General features: G+C 37.4%; 5 protein-coding genes across 7 annotated transcripts in view; 3 read left to right on the top strand and 2 right to left on the bottom strand.

The window, feature by feature from the left end:
• Positions 1-977: 977 nt before the first annotated feature.
• On the top strand, positions 978-9,281 carry cdip1 (cell death-inducing p53 target 1). 2 transcript variants are annotated; one of them, XM_043236001.1, is made up of 5 exons: positions 978-1,169; positions 4,304-4,457; positions 4,576-4,746; positions 5,419-5,686; positions 6,453-9,281. In XM_043236001.1, exons 2-5 carry the CDS (start codon positions 4,373-4,375, stop codon positions 6,562-6,564), a joined length of 636 nt encoding a protein of 211 aa, XP_043091936.1. In that variant the 5' UTR covers positions 978-1,169; positions 4,304-4,372; the 3' UTR covers positions 6,565-9,281. The 2 variants fall into 2 exon arrangements, with proteins under 2 accessions (XP_043091936.1, XP_043091935.1); XM_043236000.1 differs by having other exon boundaries at positions 993-1,169; positions 4,573-4,746.
• Positions 9,277-10,876, bottom strand: polr3k (polymerase (RNA) III (DNA directed) polypeptide K). Its single transcript, XM_043236005.1, has 3 exons — positions 10,632-10,876; positions 9,820-9,907; positions 9,277-9,689 (listed from the first exon to the last, which is right to left on the bottom strand). The coding sequence occupies exons 1-3, from the start codon at positions 10,740-10,742 to the stop codon at positions 9,562-9,564; spliced, it is 327 nt and encodes a 108-aa protein (XP_043091940.1). The 5' UTR covers positions 10,743-10,876; the 3' UTR covers positions 9,277-9,561.
• A 187-nt stretch (positions 10,877-11,063) lies between these two features.
• snrnp25 (small nuclear ribonucleoprotein 25) lies at positions 11,064-12,268 on the top strand. The gene is made up of 5 exons (XM_043236002.1): positions 11,064-11,503; positions 11,594-11,684; positions 11,756-11,861; positions 11,938-12,012; positions 12,120-12,268. Exons 1-5 carry the CDS (start codon positions 11,282-11,284, stop codon positions 12,175-12,177), a joined length of 552 nt encoding a protein of 183 aa, XP_043091937.1. The 5' UTR covers positions 11,064-11,281; the 3' UTR covers positions 12,178-12,268.
• Positions 12,269-12,408: 140 nt separating this feature from the next.
• LOC122342185 (lipopolysaccharide-induced tumor necrosis factor-alpha factor homolog) lies at positions 12,409-16,028 on the top strand. 2 transcript variants are annotated; one of them, XM_043236004.1, is made up of 6 exons: positions 12,409-12,832; positions 12,972-13,173; positions 13,346-13,462; positions 13,585-13,626; positions 13,736-13,883; positions 13,970-16,028. In XM_043236004.1, exons 2-6 carry the CDS (start codon positions 13,038-13,040, stop codon positions 14,076-14,078), a joined length of 552 nt encoding a protein of 183 aa, XP_043091939.1. In that variant the 5' UTR covers positions 12,409-12,832; positions 12,972-13,037; the 3' UTR covers positions 14,079-16,028. The 2 variants fall into 2 exon arrangements, with proteins under 2 accessions (XP_043091939.1, XP_043091938.1); XM_043236003.1 differs by having other exon boundaries at positions 12,954-13,173.
• The window catches only part of mrtfbb (myocardin related transcription factor Bb), a 31,315-nt gene continuing 24,744 nt past the window's right edge, over positions 13,969-20,539 (bottom strand). Inside the window, 5 exon segments of the mRNA XM_043235999.1 lie at positions 13,969-18,589; positions 18,592-18,723; positions 18,811-18,871; positions 19,345-19,479; positions 20,294-20,422. Coding sequence (XP_043091934.1) covers positions 18,264-18,589; positions 18,592-18,723; positions 18,811-18,871; positions 19,345-19,479; positions 20,294-20,422 — 783 coding nt within the window. The 3' untranslated portion in view covers positions 13,969-18,263.

Here is a 20,539-nt window from a genome sequence, read left to right as displayed (position 1 = left end):
TGTAACATTACTCTGCTCATTTCACTTAACAAATAAAATACATGCCCTGAAAAAAATCTGCTGAAAGATGCTTGTCTGGTCTGATTTGTCAGATTTTGCTACCTCCCATTAAAAAAGTAGGTAGTAGAATTTGACAACAGAAAATACTACAAACGCAAATTATGTTTTTTTAATATCTACTCCACAACCCTAAACCTAAAATATAGTAATTATGTTATATTCACGATTTTGACTGCACAGCTACTGTAATCCAGCCATAAATATTATTTCTATCTATTAGATAGTGTTTTATTAATGCATACACATACCCCAACCCTAAACCTGGTTAGCTGTTTGATCTGCTGGTCTCCCGGCCCGAGCAGCTAAAGAAGCGGTCAAGCCCCCCTAAAACCAGCCTGTAAACCAGATAAGACCAGTGATGAACAGACCCCAAGACCAAAAGACCTGTTTTCGGTTCTGAAAAAAGAAACCCAACACCTGAAAATAACCATTAAGAAAAACTTCCGGGTTCCGGCGAGGTTAGTTTTTGGTTATAAAAGTCAAACCCTGAAAATAATTATCAGCAAATGTGACCCTGGACCAAACAACCAGTCATAAGGGTCATTAAAAAATTAGATACGTCTTCTGCGGGTTGACCAGCCTAAATAAGCGTTGATTTATGGTTTGTTTGGAGAGGACAATATTTGGCTGAGACACAAAAGTCTGGAATCTGAAAATAAATCAAAATCGCCCTCTTAAATTAAGTTCTGATATACTTATGGTAGGAAATGTACAAAATATCTTCAGGGAACTCGATCTTTACCTAATGTCCTAATGATTTTTGCCTTAAAAGAAATTTGACCCGTATGTTGGCTATCAAATATACATCTACTACGGCGAAGCCCTAAATACATGAATATTAATCGCCCAGCGCTGACGTTGCTTGGTAACGTTGCAAGAGCGTCCTCTCAGCCAACCTAATTCATATTCATAATCCGAGCCTTGGCTATAGTAGGATATATAAACTCACCGGTGGGATTCACACGCCTCCCATCTCCCGTGTTTACGTCAAATCCTTCCCAGCGGCGGATGTTATTGGAAAAGTGGGGCTACAAACGCGAACATATGAGCTAGAAAGCGGTGAAAAGTTGTCGGGCCCGATATTTTCATTAACGCGGAGGATACAGAAGGTAACTTCGCGTTGTCTGAACGACTGTAGCTCTGTGTTTTTGTGCGCCTGCCGCCGCCGCCGCCGCCGGGCCTGCGCCCGCATCATTTACGAGTGTGCGTCGCCGAGGGATTTTAATCGCTAACGATGTTTATCGCTCTGGGAAAGTTGTCAGGCTTCGTTCGTATGCAATGCGTGGCGTTTTAACAGATAGGCTTCGTTGCTGTGCCAGTGTGAGCGAACGACAGCGAGACGCGTTAGCTAGCCGGGCTCGCTGCCGCTTCTCCCGCGATGAATGAGGGTTGCGTGTATGCAACAGAGACATACATAGTCATCCTACACTTGTGTGCTATGTTTGGGGTTTAGTGTGGAGACCGGGGTTTATTTTAGACAGAATAACGGCAGCCTCTCGTTGTTAACGATGAGAGGCTTACTAATGAAACAATCGGCGATTTACGGTTTTTTTTTAAAATGGTGAATCACAGTAAAAGTTGAGTGATAGTGAAGGTTATGGCAGTGTTATGTAATCGGCGCTAGCAGCGATGAAGCAGGTTGGATAATCGCTGATCTCTGTTTGAGCGCATCATCTACTCCAGAAAGCACCAGAACGACCCAGGGCTTCCGTGGGACCTAATTTGCCCTTTCCCGAAGTAGCAAGGCCAAAAAAAGGTCTTAAACCGAGTACCGAGCCATCAAACGTTTCATGTATGCATTGCAAAAAAAATGCATATCAAATAAAATAAAATGCATAGGTTTGATTTTCGTTTTCCAGTACTAATATCTAAACATCTTCACATCAAGGTACATTTAAATTAGATGCAAATTAAAAAAAAAAAAAAGAAAAAAAAAGTTAAATTGAATTTGTCCTTGAATCGAGAACGCGTATCTTTGAGCGGGTTGTAAAGAAACTTGTTTTCGGTTTTCTGACACCATTAGAAGATACGTTTCTAATAAAACACGACTTTGTCTTTGCTTTGCAAGTAGCCTAAATGTGTCTTGATTTAACATTTAAGAACATGTGAAGTGTTATCATTGAGTACAGTAAAAGAAAATTAATTAAAATTTTGTGTTGCTAATACAAAATGCTAAGCAACCATATTGTCAAATTGTTCTATTTCATTAATTCTCTAAATGTTCTTCTCTTGCTCTTAAAAAGTCATTTAACTGCATAAAGCTTTCAGAAACCTTTAATGCTGGTTTTGTGGTTTGGACGTGTTAATAGCACCAGGCTAAACTTAATCTTATGGTTGGATTCCCTGTAACATTAAATTAGCTAATACATAAATCCATGCTAAGTTCAAACATGCAGAAGTCGCAAAAGCGGCGTAATTAAAGTTGGTTAATTAGAATGGATTTGTTTAAGAATCATCTGTAGAAGAAGAGTATAGACTGGCTGTTATATATACAGCTGGGTAATATATTACCCCGGTACATGCAATGTTAATGTTTGTATTCAACAGAAAGGTCTCCTGTATATCTACTGGTTTATATCAGATCTGTTTTGTGAAATTGAAGTGAAACGCACCAGACTAATGCATCGGATGTGTTGACATAATTTGTGGTTATGGAGAAGCGCTCTGTTTATTAAGCGTTCTGATTTCCATTATCTCAAGTCGTACAGGATGCGAACTGGGCAACAAATTACTCTCATAATTCAACAGCCTTTAGGTTCATACAACATTTACATTCTCCACATATAGCAGCAGTCACGTGCCTCCGTTTTTGCATTTCCTGCTTCATCCCCATTGGCTGGCGGTAATCATGCCAAGAAAATGCAAATTAGATATGTTAATATAACCTGCAATGTCATAAAAGGACACGCGTCCATGATGACACAATATTGACTTATTGTTATGCCTATACTTCGATTTGGCTTTCAAATGAGGTGTTGTTTTCACCAAGATCTTGTTTCTCATTTGCATTTATTTTTCCTAAAATGAAATAATTTGCTTCTTTTTTTTCCCCTCCACGAAATGACACACATTTCCCAGTAAGGACAACATATTTGACCTTGAATTAGTCTTGACCTACATTTATAGGAGGTTTTAAGAATACTGTGCATTGTGTTTCCATTATAAATATTATTACTTTAACATCTTTAAGGACCTAACTGTCTACTTAAACCCAGGCTCTGAAGATTGCACTTACTACATAACATTGCTTTGCATCCTAGCTATCACTTCACTTGTCTGTTTTTGTTTTATCTGTGGATTTCCTAAATGTTTGGTACAAGAAGAATCTTTATCTGTGATCAGTTTAACTAACTTGATCAGTTTACCTTCAACCAATAGGTAGGATGATTCACTTCACAATTCAGGCACACGTATTATGGGGATTCTGCATTAAAAACAGTTCAAAAGGTTGAGCTTGGTAAGGCTTTATTTAATTATTTTTTCGTGAATATGAAGGAAATAATATCTGCCTCTCTTGCTCACCGGGACTACTTTGATTTGATCAAAAATACAGTAAAAATTATTTAGCAAATATATCATTGCTATTAAAAAGCTTTGTCTAAGTCTTATTATCAATGTTAAAAACAGTTGCTTCATGTTTTTCGTAGAAACCGTGACACCTTATGGTTCAAAAGTAGAGCATTTATTTAAAATAGAAGCCACTTTCACTTTGATCGATTTTAATGTGTCCTTGCCAAAAGAAAATTTTCATTGATTGTAGAGATGCGCAATATCTAAATAATGTCTGTTTTAATCAACAATGTGTTCTCACTGAGTGAAGGGTTTAATTGCAGTTTTAAAAAAATCGTATCGACCGCAAACCCTTTAAAAATCCTAACTTTTGAATGGTTACTTATGTAATATATTGCTGTAGCGTGTACCTCCGACTCAGTGATGATTACACAGTCTTGCAGAACAGTGTTTTATCTCATATCCTGTAGTATTGTGATACAGGTGACTTGAGCGCCTGACTCTTGTTAGTCTAAAGTGCATAGCAAATCTTTGCTCATAAGAGCAGATAATTCATGCTTATGACCGTGTTGTTTTTATTTGTGGGCTCCGGGGAATGTAGAGACGATGAGCTGCAGCAAATCGATGATAATTGGATGCACTTGAAATGCCTCGGCAACAGTAGTCAGGGACGGCACTATCACATTGCACTGTGTGGTTACTGAGCCATGCGGCCTGTTTGTGTTCCCCTCAGAAACTCGGCTTGAACGTCAGCGCAGTGTGAGGAGAGCTCCCCTCTCTGGCCTTCTTCCAGGGAACCAACATGTCCAGTGACCCCCCTCCTCCTTACCCAGGGGGCCCCAGTGCCCCGCTTCTCGTGGAGAAAAACGGGCAACCTCCAGTTCCTGGTAAATGTCTAGATACCCCAATACATTAAGTCTTTGTTTTGAAGATTTTGACATCTCAAAATAAAGTTGTACATGCATAAATAGTTTTTTCAACCCCATATAACTGTTTCCTCAGCAGCCAGTGCTCCAGTAACGACAGGACCCCCACAAGGGCAGCCACTGCCTCCAGAATATGGACCTCCACCGTATGAAGCTACACTACAACCTGGCTTTGTTCCTCCACACGTCCCAGGAGAAGGTCCCATGCCTAAGCCTGTGCACATGCCAATGCCCATGCATCATCCTCACGGTGAGTGGGAAATCGTTTAGCGTCACAGAAGAGCTACTGCTAAATTTATATCAGGATCTGTTGTGATGCAACAAGTTTCCAGTAACAGGAGATTTTTCAGTTTACAGTGATACTGAAAGTGCTGTGTCAGGGCTAGGGGCAGTATTGCACAAAATTCCCCCTTTTCACTTTTAGAATACACATTCTGGTCTTTTTGGGAATGATTGATTGGCATTTTGTTTATTATGAAAAAGCTTACGTTTGTAATCTTTCATTAAAATTAGGGCTGCACGATTCTTAAAAAAATTATAATTGGAGATTATTTGCTTGAAATTGTAATTGCAATTATTAATTACGATTAACAATTTACTTTGAATGATGTTTATTCCATTGTTTGAAGCAACTTCATGTCATATTTTTATATGAAAATAAATAAACTGAAAACATTTAAACTGAAAAACGTTTCTGTAGTACTAAGCCTAGTCATTGGATTGGTTTCTTTATAATATATATATATATATGTGAAAAATATGTATAGTTTTATAATGTCAAACTAAAACTATAATTAAAACAATGAAAAAACTCTTTAAGATAAACAGAAAACTTTTTCTCATTACAGACAAAACTGAAGCTACATTGTGTATATGATCTGTTGCATGCAGAGATGTGTAAAAAGTCCTTCATGTACTGCAGGTGGTTACTATGCTCCACCCGGACACTTTCCTCATCCGGTAGGCGAGCACTACGGTCCGGGGCCCAGTCACTTTGGTTCGGGACACACAGCCACGGTCCTCGCTCCTCCTGGTGCCGCCACCACCGTCACTATTCTGCAGGGGGAGATGTTTCAGGCGGCTCCAGTGCAGACGGTCTGTCCACACTGTCAACAGCCCATCATCACCCGCATCAGCCACGACATCGGCCTCATGAATACTCTCATCTGTATGTTCTGCTTCTTTGTCGGGTAAGTGAGCACCCGAACTGGATTTGCACATCAATTTCAGTATTTCATTTTAGTGTAACTTGATTTACTTAAAGCTGCTGTTCATAACATTTTAATAAACCTTTAAATGAAAACACACATGTAATATGCCTGACATAATACATATAATCGGGAAAAGCAAGAATAAAAACAGTAACTGTAACTGTAAGTTGTATCCTGTTGTAGCCGCCTGACATTTTTTTAGTTTTTGGGCCACTCCAATAATATCTCAACTGCCATTCAAAGATTTTGAAACATGTCTTAAAAGATGCTCACCAAGGAAATATTTATTTATTCTAAATACAGTAGAACCGTTTTAAACCATTTAAATATATTTTATAATGTAATTCATTCCTATGATGGGTAAAGCTGAATTTTCAGCATCGTTTCTCCAGTCTTCAGTGTCACATGATCTTTGAGAAATCAGTTTAATATGCTTATTCGCTGCATGATAAACATTTTCAGTGTTATCAGTGTTAAAATAAATACACTATTATTTTTGTAGGAGCCATAATTAAAAAAAAAAGTTATTTGCAGAAGAATTTTTTTAAATCTTGACTCCAGTCTTTGAATGGCGGTGTAGAAAAAATTAAAGCAGTTTGCAAAGTAGAAGAGGTGTATTCGGGTCATTGTGTGCATGAATTGCATTTTTAATGTAGTTTTGAATAAATGAATGCACAATGAGCTCTCACTGACATACATTAACACCTCTTCGAGATTCCTTCTGACGTCTGTCTTTGTTTTGCAGTTGTGATCTAGGTTGCTGCTTGATTCCCTGTTTGATCGACGACCTCAAGGATGTGACGCACACTTGCCCGAACTGCAAGGGCTATATTTACACATACAAGCGCATATGCTAACAGTTTATCCCATCAACGATCTTGCTGTGACCTCATTCTAGTGGGTGTTGATGACTCGCTTTTTTCGCGTTCATTTTGCCTCAACTGACAGTTCATTTTTCCAGCCACTTCTCACTTCACGTAACTATTGATTCTCACACTTTTTTTTTTTGACAGGCGCTTGACATAGTTACTAGTGCCTGTAAAATGAAGCAGAGGTGATTAGCATTCATCGAAGGATCAATACATTTTATATGCGCAGCGGTCAGGGTTACATTTTGTCATCCAAGTACTGTTTTATTTTCATTTTAGCATTAGAGCAAAGTGTATACATTTTAGAGAATATGTGAATCCATTAACCTTGAGAAGCTCATTTGTGAATATTACTGAGTAACGAAACTAAATGAAGTTCAGGGTCAGTGTTGTAGGATTATCGTCTAATGCATTGTTGTTTTATCTTTGATGGCTGTGACTGGGACTTTTCAAGTCCTGGAATGACATTGTTGCTTTTACGTGTGAAAATGTCACCCTGTTTGGCATTTTATGCAAATGTCCTGGGAATTATTTTTTTTTTTTCGCTTTTGTTTTCAATTTCTTCTACTTGTCGATAAGGCTCATTTCAAGACGATTTGAGATGTGTGTATCAATGTGACAGACATGGTGTCATTTTTTGATGAAGGATTTTTATTGATAAAGGGATCTGTATGTCCGTATAAATTTCCTTGTAGTACTTTAGAAATGCCATGCTAGGGATGCATTCGTGGAATTCAACCAATACACACTTAATTTTTTTGAACTGTGAATCAAAATGATAGCCACGGTGCTTTTCGAACCACTTTACTAGCTGTTCTGTGTTGTCAGTAGGCTGTTTGAGACTTCTGTGAACTATCATCTACTATTCAGGTCAGTTTATTATCATTAATGAGGTAGAACTGTGTTTGCTGATACTGAGATCTGGGTAGAAACATCTTAATGACAGATAAGCATCCTTTAACAGTTATTCTGCTGAAGAACATGTTTAGAAGTGGTTGTTGCATGATGTTCATTTTTTTTTTTTTTCATTTCTACTTGACGTTGTAAAGTCGTCGTCTTCAAAGAGAAAAGACGTTTTCGGGGTCAAGGCTGTTCAAAGCTGCTTTGCTGTTGGAGTTCACCAGCATGATGAAGGACGCTGCATGACATCTCTGTAATCTTGCATAGCGTTCTATTGGGCCATATGTGCCCTCAGTGTGTCACACTGTGCTGGTTGCTGCACTGGCCTTCAGGACTCAAAGCAGATTAACCCTTCGCTTATTAATACTGTGTGCAACAGGCCACAAGGATTTAAAGGATTTTTTTTTTTTTTTTTTTTTATTCTGTCGGATTATGATTTATATGGAATCATCCAAAGAGATTGTTTCCTTTTGTTTGTTTAGGGTTATTAGCTGTCTGTCCTGGCTGCGAAAATATAATTTTTCTGTTTTGTTCTGTCCATAAATGTGATTTACTGCTGAAATGGTATGAAATTCAAGAGCTAGAAGATCGGCACTATGTATTTCTATTTACTTACGTTTTACTTATAATAATATTATTATTATTATTATTATTATTATTATTATTATTATTATTATTATTGTTGTTGTTTCAAAGCTAAAAACTACACTAACAGTTGGGTCTTTAGTTGATAGGGAAAAAAAATAAACCTGCACGCGCTTCGCGGAGGAATATTGTTTCGGTTGTGCTTCGGCTCCTCTCAGTTTCGATCGCGATTTCCCGCGTTGAATGATCCACGGTCATTTTTGTCTTTCGTTGTGGAAACAAACTTTAAGCTTCACGCTTCTCCCACAACATAAACGCTAAGATATTTCTCTGTGTACGGATATAAGCTGATGAATAATGCAACGCACGGAAGAATGTCGTAGCCTATGCAATTTCCCACAAAATCCGTCCAGACTGCTCTAATATATAATTATTATAGGGTAATCTTTTTTTTTTTTTTTTTGGGTGAATTAACGTTTTTACTATAGCTCTTTAATAATATTGTTTTTAATAAATATTGTCATCAAAATGTGACAGTGTAGTAGTAAATGAAGATTCAGATGGTAATTGTTTCTCTAGTAAACAATCTGTCAACACTGCAGCTATTTAACAATCAGATTTGACAACTTTCCATTATACTATTTAACAGAAAGGGGGGAAATGTAGCAGTATGCCCTGTAAATGCACACAAGCATCATTATATGATTTTTTTTATTAAGAAACACAATGAATTGTCCTAGCATTTGCCCTTGTGCATATACAGGTATTACAAACTGCCATATTAAATTAGTATTCAGCAGTTCCAAATTATTGTCTGACTGAAGGAAGAAAAAAAATAAATACCACCATGACCTGTAATATCATCAAAACGTCTCTTCATCATCTGCAAAACTACTACATATCCCTTTGATTATTGGAAGATAATCTCCAGTAAATATGTATGCATGATCATGGGGTTTACTTGCACAGTCCAGTCTGGCTCCCTTTAATTTAATATGCTCTTGACTACGTAGGTCTACTTGCTTTGTGAAGTGACTTGATGCTGTTGCAGACAATAGATGTCAAGCTTGTGTTACAGGAATGCAGCTGTAGATAGATGCCTTGAGAATAGTATACGGCACTATACCAGATGCCATGCTCAACTCCAATCTCAAACGTGTATGTAAAACAAACCTTATGGACTGACTATTTGAACAAATAAAAAGACAAACTGTATCTCATACGAGCGGTCATTTTATTATTTGCACATGCACACACACACACACAAAAAAAATCAGTCATCTGGTCAACGGTGCTAGTTGCTGGTATAATATACATATACGATCTGTAATAATGAAAATTAAAGTTGCATAAAGTGTTTTTTTTTTTTTTAAACCAAATAAATTATGACAGTTTTGGCTCCAACATATCAATATAAAATCTTCTATAATGAAAACTGAATATTATATTATGAGCACATATTCTGAGCCTCAAACAAAGTCCAGATCCGAGGTCTGTGATTTAATCTCTCCAGCGATGCCCACATTGTGGATTGCAGCACTTGTAGAAGGTTGTCATCGGTTCATCAGCAGACCTAGTTTGAATCTGCATAAAGTAGGCTCTTGGGTGCTCACATTTTGGACAAGGTTCTGCAACAAAATATTATACATACTGTTATACCTTGTATAACGTATCACTCATTTAAAGTCACCAGAATGTGTAGTATATTCACTGTGCATACAAGTACTGTTTTTATTAAACCAAGATACACAGTTTTACCTGGAGTGGAATCCACGTTTTCCCAAGCAGCAGAGCCCCCGAGAACATCATCAACCTCCTTCAGTTTGGGGTACTTTCTGTTATTTACCTGTTAACATAACCAACAGTTATTTCCACACATATAATATTATGTGTGTGTATAAATGTATATACACACACATATACAGACATTTAGTGGCGTCTAAAAATACATATTCTCCAAGTAGTCACTAACAAGTATTTATATATTTGTACGCCGCTTTGGATAAAGGCGTCTGCTAAATGACTAAATGTAATTTGATGATAAAAGGTGTTTTATGTTGTAAAACGTATATTTATGAATGTAATCCAGACATGTAACCACATCTGCCCTGTTCAGATTATCATGTGACCTAGGCTATAGTTGCATAGCTATTATCAAAGTTGGAAAACATGGTGCATGTCTTTCAAATTTCCGTATGCAAGTTTGGATGCAGCCACTGAATCGAAGTCACGCGATTAGTTTTGCATCCAAATAAACGCATTAAACACGTTCCAAGAAGAAAAAACATTGACGTTTTGTTCTAGGATTGCATGCATTTGGGACATTCGCGCAGTTTAAAGCGAATTCATTGTGTTATATTGTTAAAAACATTCAACTTATCGTGTTTTCGAATCACATATTCGCATATTACATGTGCTACAATAATGTTATTTCATCTTAGCAACATCGACTCATAATCATTTAATTGTGTTTAATTAAAAATTAAACTACAGATAATCACGTTAAAAACGCTCCACTTGTTTAATAAACTTGTTTATTTGTTGTAATGATAAAATTAACGTTAATTTACCTTCCTCGTGATGTTGTGCACATATGGACATGTGTTACACGCGAACCTGAAGCATCTCTGTCCCTCTTCCACGATTAACACATTCCCACAAGTTGGACAAAACAGTAGCATTTTCAAGCGGTTATATATAATAGTGTATACTAAATATTGTTATTGTTTTTTTCTGATGCAACTGAAGTTGGTGTTTACACACATTCTCGTGCCGAGTCGCTACAGGAAACACATGATAGCGAGCGTGCCTCGCTATGAAAGGCTCGACATGAAACGAAATATGAACGCGAACAAACACTAATTATAGAGTATATAATAATCTTATATATACCAATAAATTTAAGGGGATATAGATATGTTAAATTAAATTATTTAAATGTTAAAAATTGTACTGTCAGTATCGAAAGTTTAATATAGAAACGTATGCGGAACTAAAATTTGGTGCATCATTAAAATATTCCGACAGCTTGTTCGTGGGAAAAATTGATGGTTGTAACGCTACGTAACTGTACAAACTACACTTTCATTAGAAATCATTTATCAGCCGTGCCATTCAATTCCATTTCAATTCACTAATTTAACACCGATTTAATAAACATGGAGAGAAGCTGACGCGTTTATGTACACTTACAACAAAACGCCTTCGCTCGATAGTTGAAATGGATGGATTAAAGGAAGAAAAACTAAAGAGTGTCGACGAGGATCAGTTTGAGGAGAAAACTTCTGTTGATGAAATTAAAGAAGAGCCAGAAGAAGAAGAGCCAGAAGAAGAAGAAGAAGAAGATGAGGAGGCATTGCCACACTCTGAATTTCTTGACATCTTTGAGGAAGGACTGGCTCTGATGGTCCAGGACCCTTTACTGTGCGACCTTCCAATTCAGGTCTACCATTAAACAACGACGATGAGTTACATGTTTGAATGTATTAACTAAAAAGTTCTAGAATTCTGAATCTCTTCTTTAAACGTGCAGGTCACATTGGAGGAGGTGAACTCTCAGGTGGCTTTGGAATATGGTCAGGCCATGACTGTTCGTGTTTGTAAGGCTGATGGAGAAGTCATGCGTGAGTTTTCTTGGAATCCGTTGGAATCGCTTTACATTTATGAATTCTAACTGGAGCAAATCTCTTCGCAGCTATTGTGGTTGTGCAGTCTGCTACGGTTCTGGATCTTAAGAAAGCCATCCGCAGATATATGGAGCTGAAACAACAGCGAGAAGGAGGTGTCAAGCACATCAGCTGGTGAGACATGGAAAAAAGAATAGTTTGTATAAGCCTGTGCTTTTTTTTTAACCCCTAATCTGTTTTCCCTGTGAAGGAAATACATGTGGAGGACATTTCATCTGATCTTTAATGGAGAAAAATTAGAAGACGACAAAAGAAAGCTGAAGGAGTGAGTCCAAATAATCGGTTGCTTTTGTAGAAATATGTTAGCTTGAATTCCTTTGGTGTACAGTATTTGCTATGCTTTGAATTGTGATATGTTTTGATTGTCCTCAGCTACGGGATCAGAAACAGAGACGAAGTGACGTTTTTGAAGAAACTGAGAAGGAAATGAACAAACGAAGTTGTGAAATTTGTAAATAATGAATAGACATTTAAATGAAGAGATCACTCAAGAATTAAAAACTCATAATGTTCCCTACCAAGTATTGTTTTTTTTTGTTTTTTTTTTGTTTATTTCTGTGGAGCAAAAAGCGGGAAAAATCTTTTTCATGAGAATAAATAAATGATGACTTTTTAAGGTAAATTAGAGATAACAATTGTCGAAGCAATTATTCTAACAAGTAATTTAGCTATTCTTAGAATACATTTTATAAAGGCTCTTTGTTCCTTTTAGTGAGACCGAAACCCAAACCAACACATTTGCAAAGACGGAAATGTGTGATAGTCCTCCTGTTTGAAGATGCCTAGTTATTAACATGTATAGATGGTATATCCACAAAACATATGATTCACTAGAAGTAAATGCCTCATAACATTTTTACAAATAATACTAAAGTCTCACCGGATTTGCTGCAAAACTGTACACATTTGTAGTTTAAGACCCTTGTTATAATGTGAGTTAGTAGTAAAATGCAGGTAAACCACACACTTTAAATATTATGGACATGTTCCTCATACTGTTATATACGTCTGCAGTATGACTAGCCTCTTATTTCCTTATTACTGCAATGTGGAGAGCAACTGAAGAGACACTGCAGCACACATGGGTAATTATTAAATTATATTACTTTTGTGTTTTAATTTTGTGATTGCACCAGGGTTTTTATATCAGGAATAAACCATTTTAACAGTCACGTCCTTGACTGGACGCTACATCTTCTCATACAGCTCATGAAACTGTTTCAGAGTGGATGCTGCATGAAGGTTTGAGGCTTTCGGAGGTTTAAGCGAACCGTCATCTCAACCCTCAACATGCCCGATGAACACTTGACGAACGTTTTCGAGGAGCTGAACCGGCTGTCCTTTCGCAGACAGCAGCTGATCGACAAGCGCAATATCCTGACGATGCTCATCCAGTTCAAGCAAAACAATGGCCAGAACGAGCAACGTGAGTCCCGTTAACTGGAACCGCTTGATAACAGAAGCCAAATAAACAGTGAAAGATGTATACGGATTATTCACGAATAAAAAGTGTGGTTTTAAATGCAGATATCGCGATTCCTCATTGTATAGTGCTGCAAAAGGCGAACGTTGCTCACACAAGGTCTTGTGTCCAACAGAGTATTCCAGAGAGACTGAAGAACTAACAGAGATCGATGAGCAGCTCAAAGCTCTCACTCAACAGAAGCTCGAACTGGAGAATTTGCAAGAAAGATCGGGAGGCAGTCATTTAATAGGTATGGCACTTTGATAGCTTGAACAGTTTTTAGGTGATACGTTTAAACATTTGGAATTTGATATCTGTGTTTGTATTGAAAATGCAGTTCTTTTTTTCATGTGTCCTTATGTTTTTTTTCAGACACAACTGTTTCATCTCCAGATAGTCCGCCACCTTTTCCAGGTTAGTAGGTTTTTACACTAGTTTCATTGATGGTAAGATGCAATGTTTACTACGCAAATACAAAATCCAACAGCTTCCCTGAAAGCTTCCTGGTGTTTGCTTGTTTCAGCTCCGCAGGTGATTTTGGATGTTGAGCTACTTCCTCGAAGCTCAGCCCAGACGCAGTGTCCATTCTGTCACCAGTATATAACCACAGACGTCACAACCAAAGCCGGCAGTGCCACCTATATTGTGTGTCTCATTTCCATTCTTTTTTGGTGAGTTGAGTTGTCGTCTGATATTTAGCTTTATTTATTGTCACTGTGCGATTACCATTATGTCCTTCTATTTGTTTCTTGTGCAGTTGTATAGCTGGCTGCTGTGCCATCCCGTTCTGCGTGGATGGATGCAAAGACGTCGTTCACAAGTGTCCGAAATGTCGAAGTCACATAAAAACATGCAAAAAGCTCTGAGGAGTGGAATGATTGAATCCCATAATGTGAACTGAACTGGAAAGGTTGATAAAATTGTTTTACCGGGACAGTGCCCATGGAATTACTCAAAGTGGCTTTTTTTTAAGGATATAATGTTTCACGCTTTTTGGGGACTAAGCCAACTTTTCTGTTTGCCTTAAATCTTACCTCCAGGACTGTCCATACCTAAAGGAGAATGTAAGATGTCTGAGTCTTCTGTGAGATTTCAGTCTACTGATTTGAACTTAAAAACCATTCAGTGCCCCATTTTGGGTTGGGTATTTGCTAAAGGACTGAAAAATGGAATCAAGTTGCAATCAGGGTTTCTGAGGTTTTTAGAGGTCTTAAAGCAGAGGTCTTTTACGATTTAAGGCCTTAAAATGGTCTTAGATTAGAGTAGAAAATCAAGATACATTTACTTTAAATGCAAGTTAAGATTTGGAGTCCTTAAGACAATCCCTCTAGTGCCACCAACTGTCCAAATAAACCGACTCAGGTTTATTTTAAGGAATAAAATCTGTAAAAGGAAAAGAAAAACCCAACAATGGTTCTTTTTCTGCCCTCACCATCCTTGGCTGAAGATGATTTGATTGCTCCTTATGATGTATTTTTCCATTATGACATTTTTCCCAACATTTTGAGTTGTTCCAAAAAAAACAGACAACAAATTGCCTTGAACGATGAGCAAGTTAATTCAAAAGCACATAAAAATGTATGAGAGGCAATATCTATTTTTCTATATTTCAACTAAACTTGGTATGACAACCATGACCTGCACAGTTTGGGCACAGCGCCACCTAGTTGTCAGGTGATGTGAAAACAATTAGATGTTTGCTTATAACTTTTGAAGAGTTTGGTCAAAACCACAACTGTCTCTTTAAGTTCGGTGCAGCATACCAAGTAGAGATTGATACCGGCCTTTCCTACATTGTTTTGCCATTTTTGTCTTTAGCTTTGCTATATTTTACCAAAACATTAGCATATTGTTACAAAACTCAGGACACCACCTTGTGGTGAAAACCTGCCTCTCCTCCAAAACAACTGGTCGGATTTTCACCAAATTTGACTTATAATCATCTTCAGACTTACTTGTTAAATATATGTATCTTGATTTAAGGATGTTTAGACATTTCTCATTTTTTGGGGGTGATCAGAAGGTGCAGTAAAACGTCCATATTCTAGTGGTTAGAAGAGCAGAGCTATTTAAAACTGTATTTATTTTGTTACAAATAATGGAGGTTAGTTGAAAGCTGTACTTTTCGAAAGTATTATTAATACAAGCCATTCTTTGCTACTTAGACATTTACATTTTGAAAACGGTTTCCTTCAATTTATTCCTTAAAGGTTCCTTTACTTAAAAAGTGTAAAATGTATCTTTATGAATTCAGCGGTACTTTTAACAAATGCATGATTCTGTTTGCATGTAGTGGAGTATGGTAAGAAAAATTATTTTATCTTGTTTTGTACATTACGTTAGGTTAAAAAAATATTATCTTTGGTAAATTGTTCAATTATTGTGTTGTTTGCTTTTCTAAATAAGGCTATGTGCGCTCAGAAAATAGTTCAAAACAAGTCATTTCAATGCCTTCAAATACAGAAACATTTTAATGATACAAGGCTGTATATACACAATAAAGATATGTACAAATATAACCTCAAAACATTTACAGTTGCACAAATACATTTGTATAAAATGTATATTGTAAAAATATATACACTGTGCAAAATATGAGGCATACAATCTACATCGCACTTCAAAGGATCAGTAAGATTTTATAGATTTCTCTTTTTTCCTCTTCATAACAGAGCAATTGCTCCAATTAACATATTCATAAAAGGTACGCAAACCTTTACGGGTTGATTTAAGGTCTTGTGATAGGATTTTATTCCTCCACGGGTCTTTAAAAAAAATACATGTAGAGCCATAAAATGTGTGATAAAAATATATGAGAACTGCACAAATGCAGTACAATGGCATGTTTACAAAATTAAAAGCTTTGGGTCTCCGACAGAGACAGAAGTATGGCATCCCTTTAGAAATTACATTTCTAAATATAGAAATACATTCTTTTTGACAACATGTTTGGATAAGGAACTGATTGTCAATGGGTTCAGTCCAAGGTCAAGTAAGTGCACTATCTGGCATGTTTGGCATATTTTCACAGAGTGTCTAAAGAGAGATCTGCTATTAAATCTGCCAAACACTGAAAAAAACAACAAAAAAACATTTCATAGTGATCCATCTGAAGGAAGTGGTGATAGGAAAATCATTCGGCCTGTTTCAAACTGTTCCAGCAGATGACGCTACATTGTCACATTCTATAGAAGAAAAGAATCTAAAACCAAAAACAAATTCATTCTTACAAATAAAGAAAAGATGAGGTTTAGGTACATTAACGAAGGCAAATTACCTACCAGCTACCAAAATTACAGTGGTTATGAAGAAAGATGCTCAAAATCAGCAAATACAGTGAACTTCAGGACATCTATACCTGAACAAACGTCTACTGTACTGCAGTAAAGAGTCTGACCAATCAAACGGCAGCTGCTCTCTGATGTCATTCTGATCTGAATATGAAAATTTCACTGGTCCTGTTTAGCGTTGTTTCCCTGTTCAAGTTCAGACTGTAAGAGCCGAACCCTCTATCTTTTGATAGGGATAATAATGGCCCCTAGTCAGGCGTTTGTGTGCCTCTCTCCCTCCCTCTCTTTGGCCCCATGCTGGGTTTGGTAAACAACCTGGCTCTGACCTTTCCAAGTCTATGCACTGGATGGTTTCGAATGTTTAGAAATTGAATGTTATCATTTAGCTGCCACGATTTCGAGTACCCTAACGCAACGGATAGCAGCTCATTGACCCTGGCAGTTGAATGTAAATGAGCCACTAAACCGGTTCCTTCAATGAAGGTGAAATCACATTTGTAACAATTACCACGGCACAATGTTTCCACCTCAAAAGTCTGACATTTGCAAAGGATAGTTAACCGTAAAATTGTCAAAAGTGTCATTTTGTTGTTCCAAACTCAAATGGCTTTTTTTCCTTAACAGAACAAAGACGATGATTTTTTGTTTTTCAGAAGGTTTTAAGTTAATGGGCTCAAGCCTCAAAATCGACATAAAGGTGGCATGAAAATTATTAAATGAATTCATACGAATCGTTTTCTATGATATGCAGTTTTGAAGCCTTTATAAGCCTTACTTTCAGTAAGGTTTGAAGTTTAAAGTGATTAAAAGTCTTTTGCATTGTGACATATCTTAGTGAAATATGTTACTGAAAAAGAAGCTAAAAATAATGAAATAATAATAATACTTTAGTCAAACTTCTAGTCTACTTCTAGTGTATGCACTGATTAATGTTTTGGGATGGTTTGAGAATATTTAATAAAGACTTTGTTTATCATAGAAAGCAATTATTCTGCTTCAGAAAGCTTTGAATATTTCCTTTGTTATTATTATGTTTATTACATCTTCAGTACCTACTTTTACCACTGGATAGCACTTATGAATCATTAATTTTTTTTCTTCAGTTATTACTTTCGTGACTATTACTCATATTCTTTTTTTACAATTATTTCTTAAAAAAAAAAAAAAAAAAAAAGTGTAATTACAAGCACATGCTACCTTTATGTCCTTTTTGGAGCTTAAAAATTTGTAGGACCATAACTTTTTATGGGGATGAAAAACAGCTAAATAAGATTCAAAACGGTTTTCTTTTGAGTTTGGAAAGAAAGAAACAAGTTTCAAATGAGAACAAATCAATACTTTTTGAACTACAGAGTCTCTGGACAACGCAAATAGCAAAGGCACTATGATTGTACTTATAATCCTTACTTTCCCCAAAATATATAATACATTTCAAATATGTTCTGTCTTAGGTAAGAAATTAAACTTATCCCAACCTAAAAAAAACAACGACATTCTAAATAACATAGGCCATAAGTTTCAAAGACTGCTTCAAAATTATGTAAAGCAGAAGCTCAGTCTAAATACACACGTGAAAAAAGGTGTCTCTACATTCTTCTTCTGCTTTGAAAGAGGTGTTTGTGACAATAGCCACCCACGATCCTGCACATATAGGCGCAATTGAGAAAAGCTGATGCTACGCTATCAGTGGTTTGCATGCAGATCCTCGGACACGACCGCAGATCTTTTCAGAACGTCTCCAATCTCCATTCCTTGGTGAGCTCAGTCCCAGTGTAACTGTAAATCAGTGGAGTCCAAGAAATCAGATGAAAAGACTGCAGTCGGTGAGGAGATACCGGCAGGACCTGCAATCGTAAGGTCCAACCACTCCATGTTGTCGAGGCCTGCGTCTTGCAGAGGGAGGGCAGAGGGCGGCGTGTCGGTGAAGGTCAGATCTGAAGTGTCCATTGGCGAGTGTGGCCGCTCCAGCAGCTGGTTTTTAAGCTCCTCCATCAGTCTCAGGGTCCTTGGCTCGGCGTCCTCCAGAAGAGCCTCCAACTGGTTATCGGAGGCCAGGGCTACCATGTTGGGTGGAGTGTCTGGGTTTGGTTGGGCGTGCGGGCAACGTGTATCTGCGGGGGAGGACGAGACAGCACTGTGTTGATGGGCAGGGTGGTGATGTTTGCTGTCACTGGAAGAAGTTTGTCCGGAGAAGGATCCTGCCTGGACAGAGGGGATATTTCTGGGAAAGCATAGAAAACGGGTTAGTCATAGACTGTAACTGTAGCTATTGTAGCGGAAATCAAAAAGTTGTTTTGTCTTTTCTCACCTCCGCTCTCGATCAAAACGTCAAACAAATCGTCCATGTGCTGACTGGTAGCAGTAGGAACCTTTATGGAAAAATACAAGGTATAAAGACAACAGAAAGTGTTCAAAATAGATTAACAAGTGTGCAATATTAGTACTGTGCCCTTCTAACGCAGTTGGAATTATCTGAATTCTGAGCGCATGAATAACAGAGGGACATCATATTTTTGACTGGGAAAGTCTGTTAACCTAAATCCTGGAGCATTCTTCTCTTTTCATGCATTCATTGTACCACATGATCATCATCATGTTTTGGTGTACTCTTGCACTATTTCATCTCTCCACAAGGTGATACGCGTAACTCTAGGTTTGAAGATAGTTTGAAGATATTTTTAACAGATATAACTTCTGGAGAGAAATGTCCGGGACAATGTACAAAGATTTTACACTTTATTTTTTTGATATTGCCACACACTAATGAAGTGGTGCATACTTAGAAAGGTTATGTGTATGGCTGTCAAAACTGAAGTATACTTTGGCCTTAATTTTAAATTACCTGTACTGTGGCTTGTAGCCCCCTGGTCTGTTTGACGGCCTCCTCGTAACGGGGTGGGTCTTTGCTCTTTGGGCTGCGGTGATTTGGGAATGTCGATGGCTGAAGGATGTAGTTGAGCTGACAGGGCGAGGGAGGCTAAAACAAAACATATAACTTTCAAACGGTGTAATAGAGGTTACTAGACAGAGTTCTAGTGTATTAGAAATATAAAGTGTATACAAGAGGATCTTGGCCTAAAACATAAATATATGCATTACACAGATTGCAAATTACAGTGCAAATTGTTCCGTTCTGATTTTCTACAACTTCAACGCAACTTGTTAGCTAACTGATTAATCTCCCACCGTGTATATAATTCAAAGTGCCCTTATTATGGATTTTTGAAAATAAGTTTTCATGCAGCTTGTAGCACAACTCTAAGGCCACATACACACGGGAGTTCATTCGGTAGTAGAATGAGGTTGTCGCTCCCGTAAATTTCTGGACAGTGTGTGTATAGAACAGGAGTAAGCACTAAAAGGTGAATTGACAACCAAATTTAAATGCAGTGTGTACGTGGCCTTAGTGAAGGAAAATATCCTGCAAAGTTTTAAATCTAAAAGTGCATTGTGTATAAAGTTATTGTCTCAGTAGTCAACCCTAAATCACTGAAACGAGTTGTTTTTAAAAAGAGTCCCAAGCTGTTTCATGTTGACTTCAACATGAAAAATTTGCATATCAACCCACTTGTGGTCTTTTTGGCTTTGGCTACCAAAATATAAACCTTTCAAAAACCTTTAATGATGGCACTTTAATACCCAATATTGAACCCAAAATTGAGATCTAAACCGTTTTTTAAGTGCATCAATGCTTGAAACATAGCTCGTGTTAGTTTGGAGAATTTGTGTTCCTGTATTTGCGTATGCTGAGTATGTTCCATGATGTAACATAGAGGTTATGTTTGTCTTACTTTGTTAGCAGGTCCATTTGTGTGTCTGGGCGAGTTGCTGAGGAAGCACTGGGGGACGTCTGGCATGGTCTGGCTCTGGTTCTGCCTGTACTCAAACCCAGAAGACGAGCTTCCACACAGGGGTAAAGCCTGTAAAACACATTCAGCAGGAGGCGGTTTTAAGCCCAGTGCACTGTGTAAGAAAATCTGTGTATATCGGTGTGCAAACAGAGGCCTCTTGTTCTCGAACCAACTCTGTCTTAGTGA

Source organism: Puntigrus tetrazona, chromosome 3 (assembly GCF_018831695.1).
Source record: "Puntigrus tetrazona isolate hp1 chromosome 3, ASM1883169v1, whole genome shotgun sequence".
NCBI lineage: Eukaryota > Metazoa > Chordata > Actinopteri > Cypriniformes > Cyprinidae > Puntigrus > Puntigrus tetrazona.
Note: the sequence above shows the minus strand (reverse complement) of the source record. Positions and strands in the feature narration are given on the sequence as shown.

Coding starts and splice junctions, on each gene's coding strand:
- cdip1 (XM_043236000.1), top strand. CDS start 4,373: ATGTCCAGTGACCCCCCTCCTCCTTACCCAGGGGGCCCCAGTGCCCCG. Junction 4,747..5,418: donor GCCCATGCATCATCCTCACG/GTGAGTGGGAAA, acceptor CATGTACTGCAG/GTGGTTACTATGCTCCACCC. Junction 5,687..6,452: donor ATGTTCTGCTTCTTTGTCGG/GTAAGTGAGCAC, acceptor TTTGTTTTGCAG/TTGTGATCTAGGTTGCTGCT.
- LOC122342185 (XM_043236004.1), top strand. CDS start 13,038: ATGCCCGATGAACACTTGACGAACGTTTTCGAGGAGCTGAACCGGCTG. Junction 13,463..13,584: donor GGGAGGCAGTCATTTAATAG/GTATGGCACTTT, acceptor GTTTTTTTTCAG/ACACAACTGTTTCATCTCCA. Junction 13,627..13,735: donor TAGTCCGCCACCTTTTCCAG/GTTAGTAGGTTT, acceptor TGCTTGTTTCAG/CTCCGCAGGTGATTTTGGAT.
- polr3k (XM_043236005.1), bottom strand. CDS start 10,742: ATGCTACTGTTTTGTCCAACTTGTGGGAATGTGTTAATCGTGGAAGAG. Junction 9,908..10,631: donor TGCACAACATCACGAGGAAG/GTAAATTAACGT, acceptor TTATGTTAACAG/GTAAATAACAGAAAGTACCC. Junction 9,690..9,819: donor AAACGTGGATTCCACTCCAG/GTAAAACTGTGT, acceptor ATTTTGTTGCAG/AACCTTGTCCAAAATGTGAG.
- snrnp25 (XM_043236002.1), top strand. CDS start 11,282: ATGGATGGATTAAAGGAAGAAAAACTAAAGAGTGTCGACGAGGATCAG. Junction 11,685..11,755: donor GGCTGATGGAGAAGTCATGC/GTGAGTTTTCTT, acceptor ATCTCTTCGCAG/CTATTGTGGTTGTGCAGTCT. Junction 11,862..11,937: donor GGTGTCAAGCACATCAGCTG/GTGAGACATGGA, acceptor TTCCCTGTGAAG/GAAATACATGTGGAGGACAT.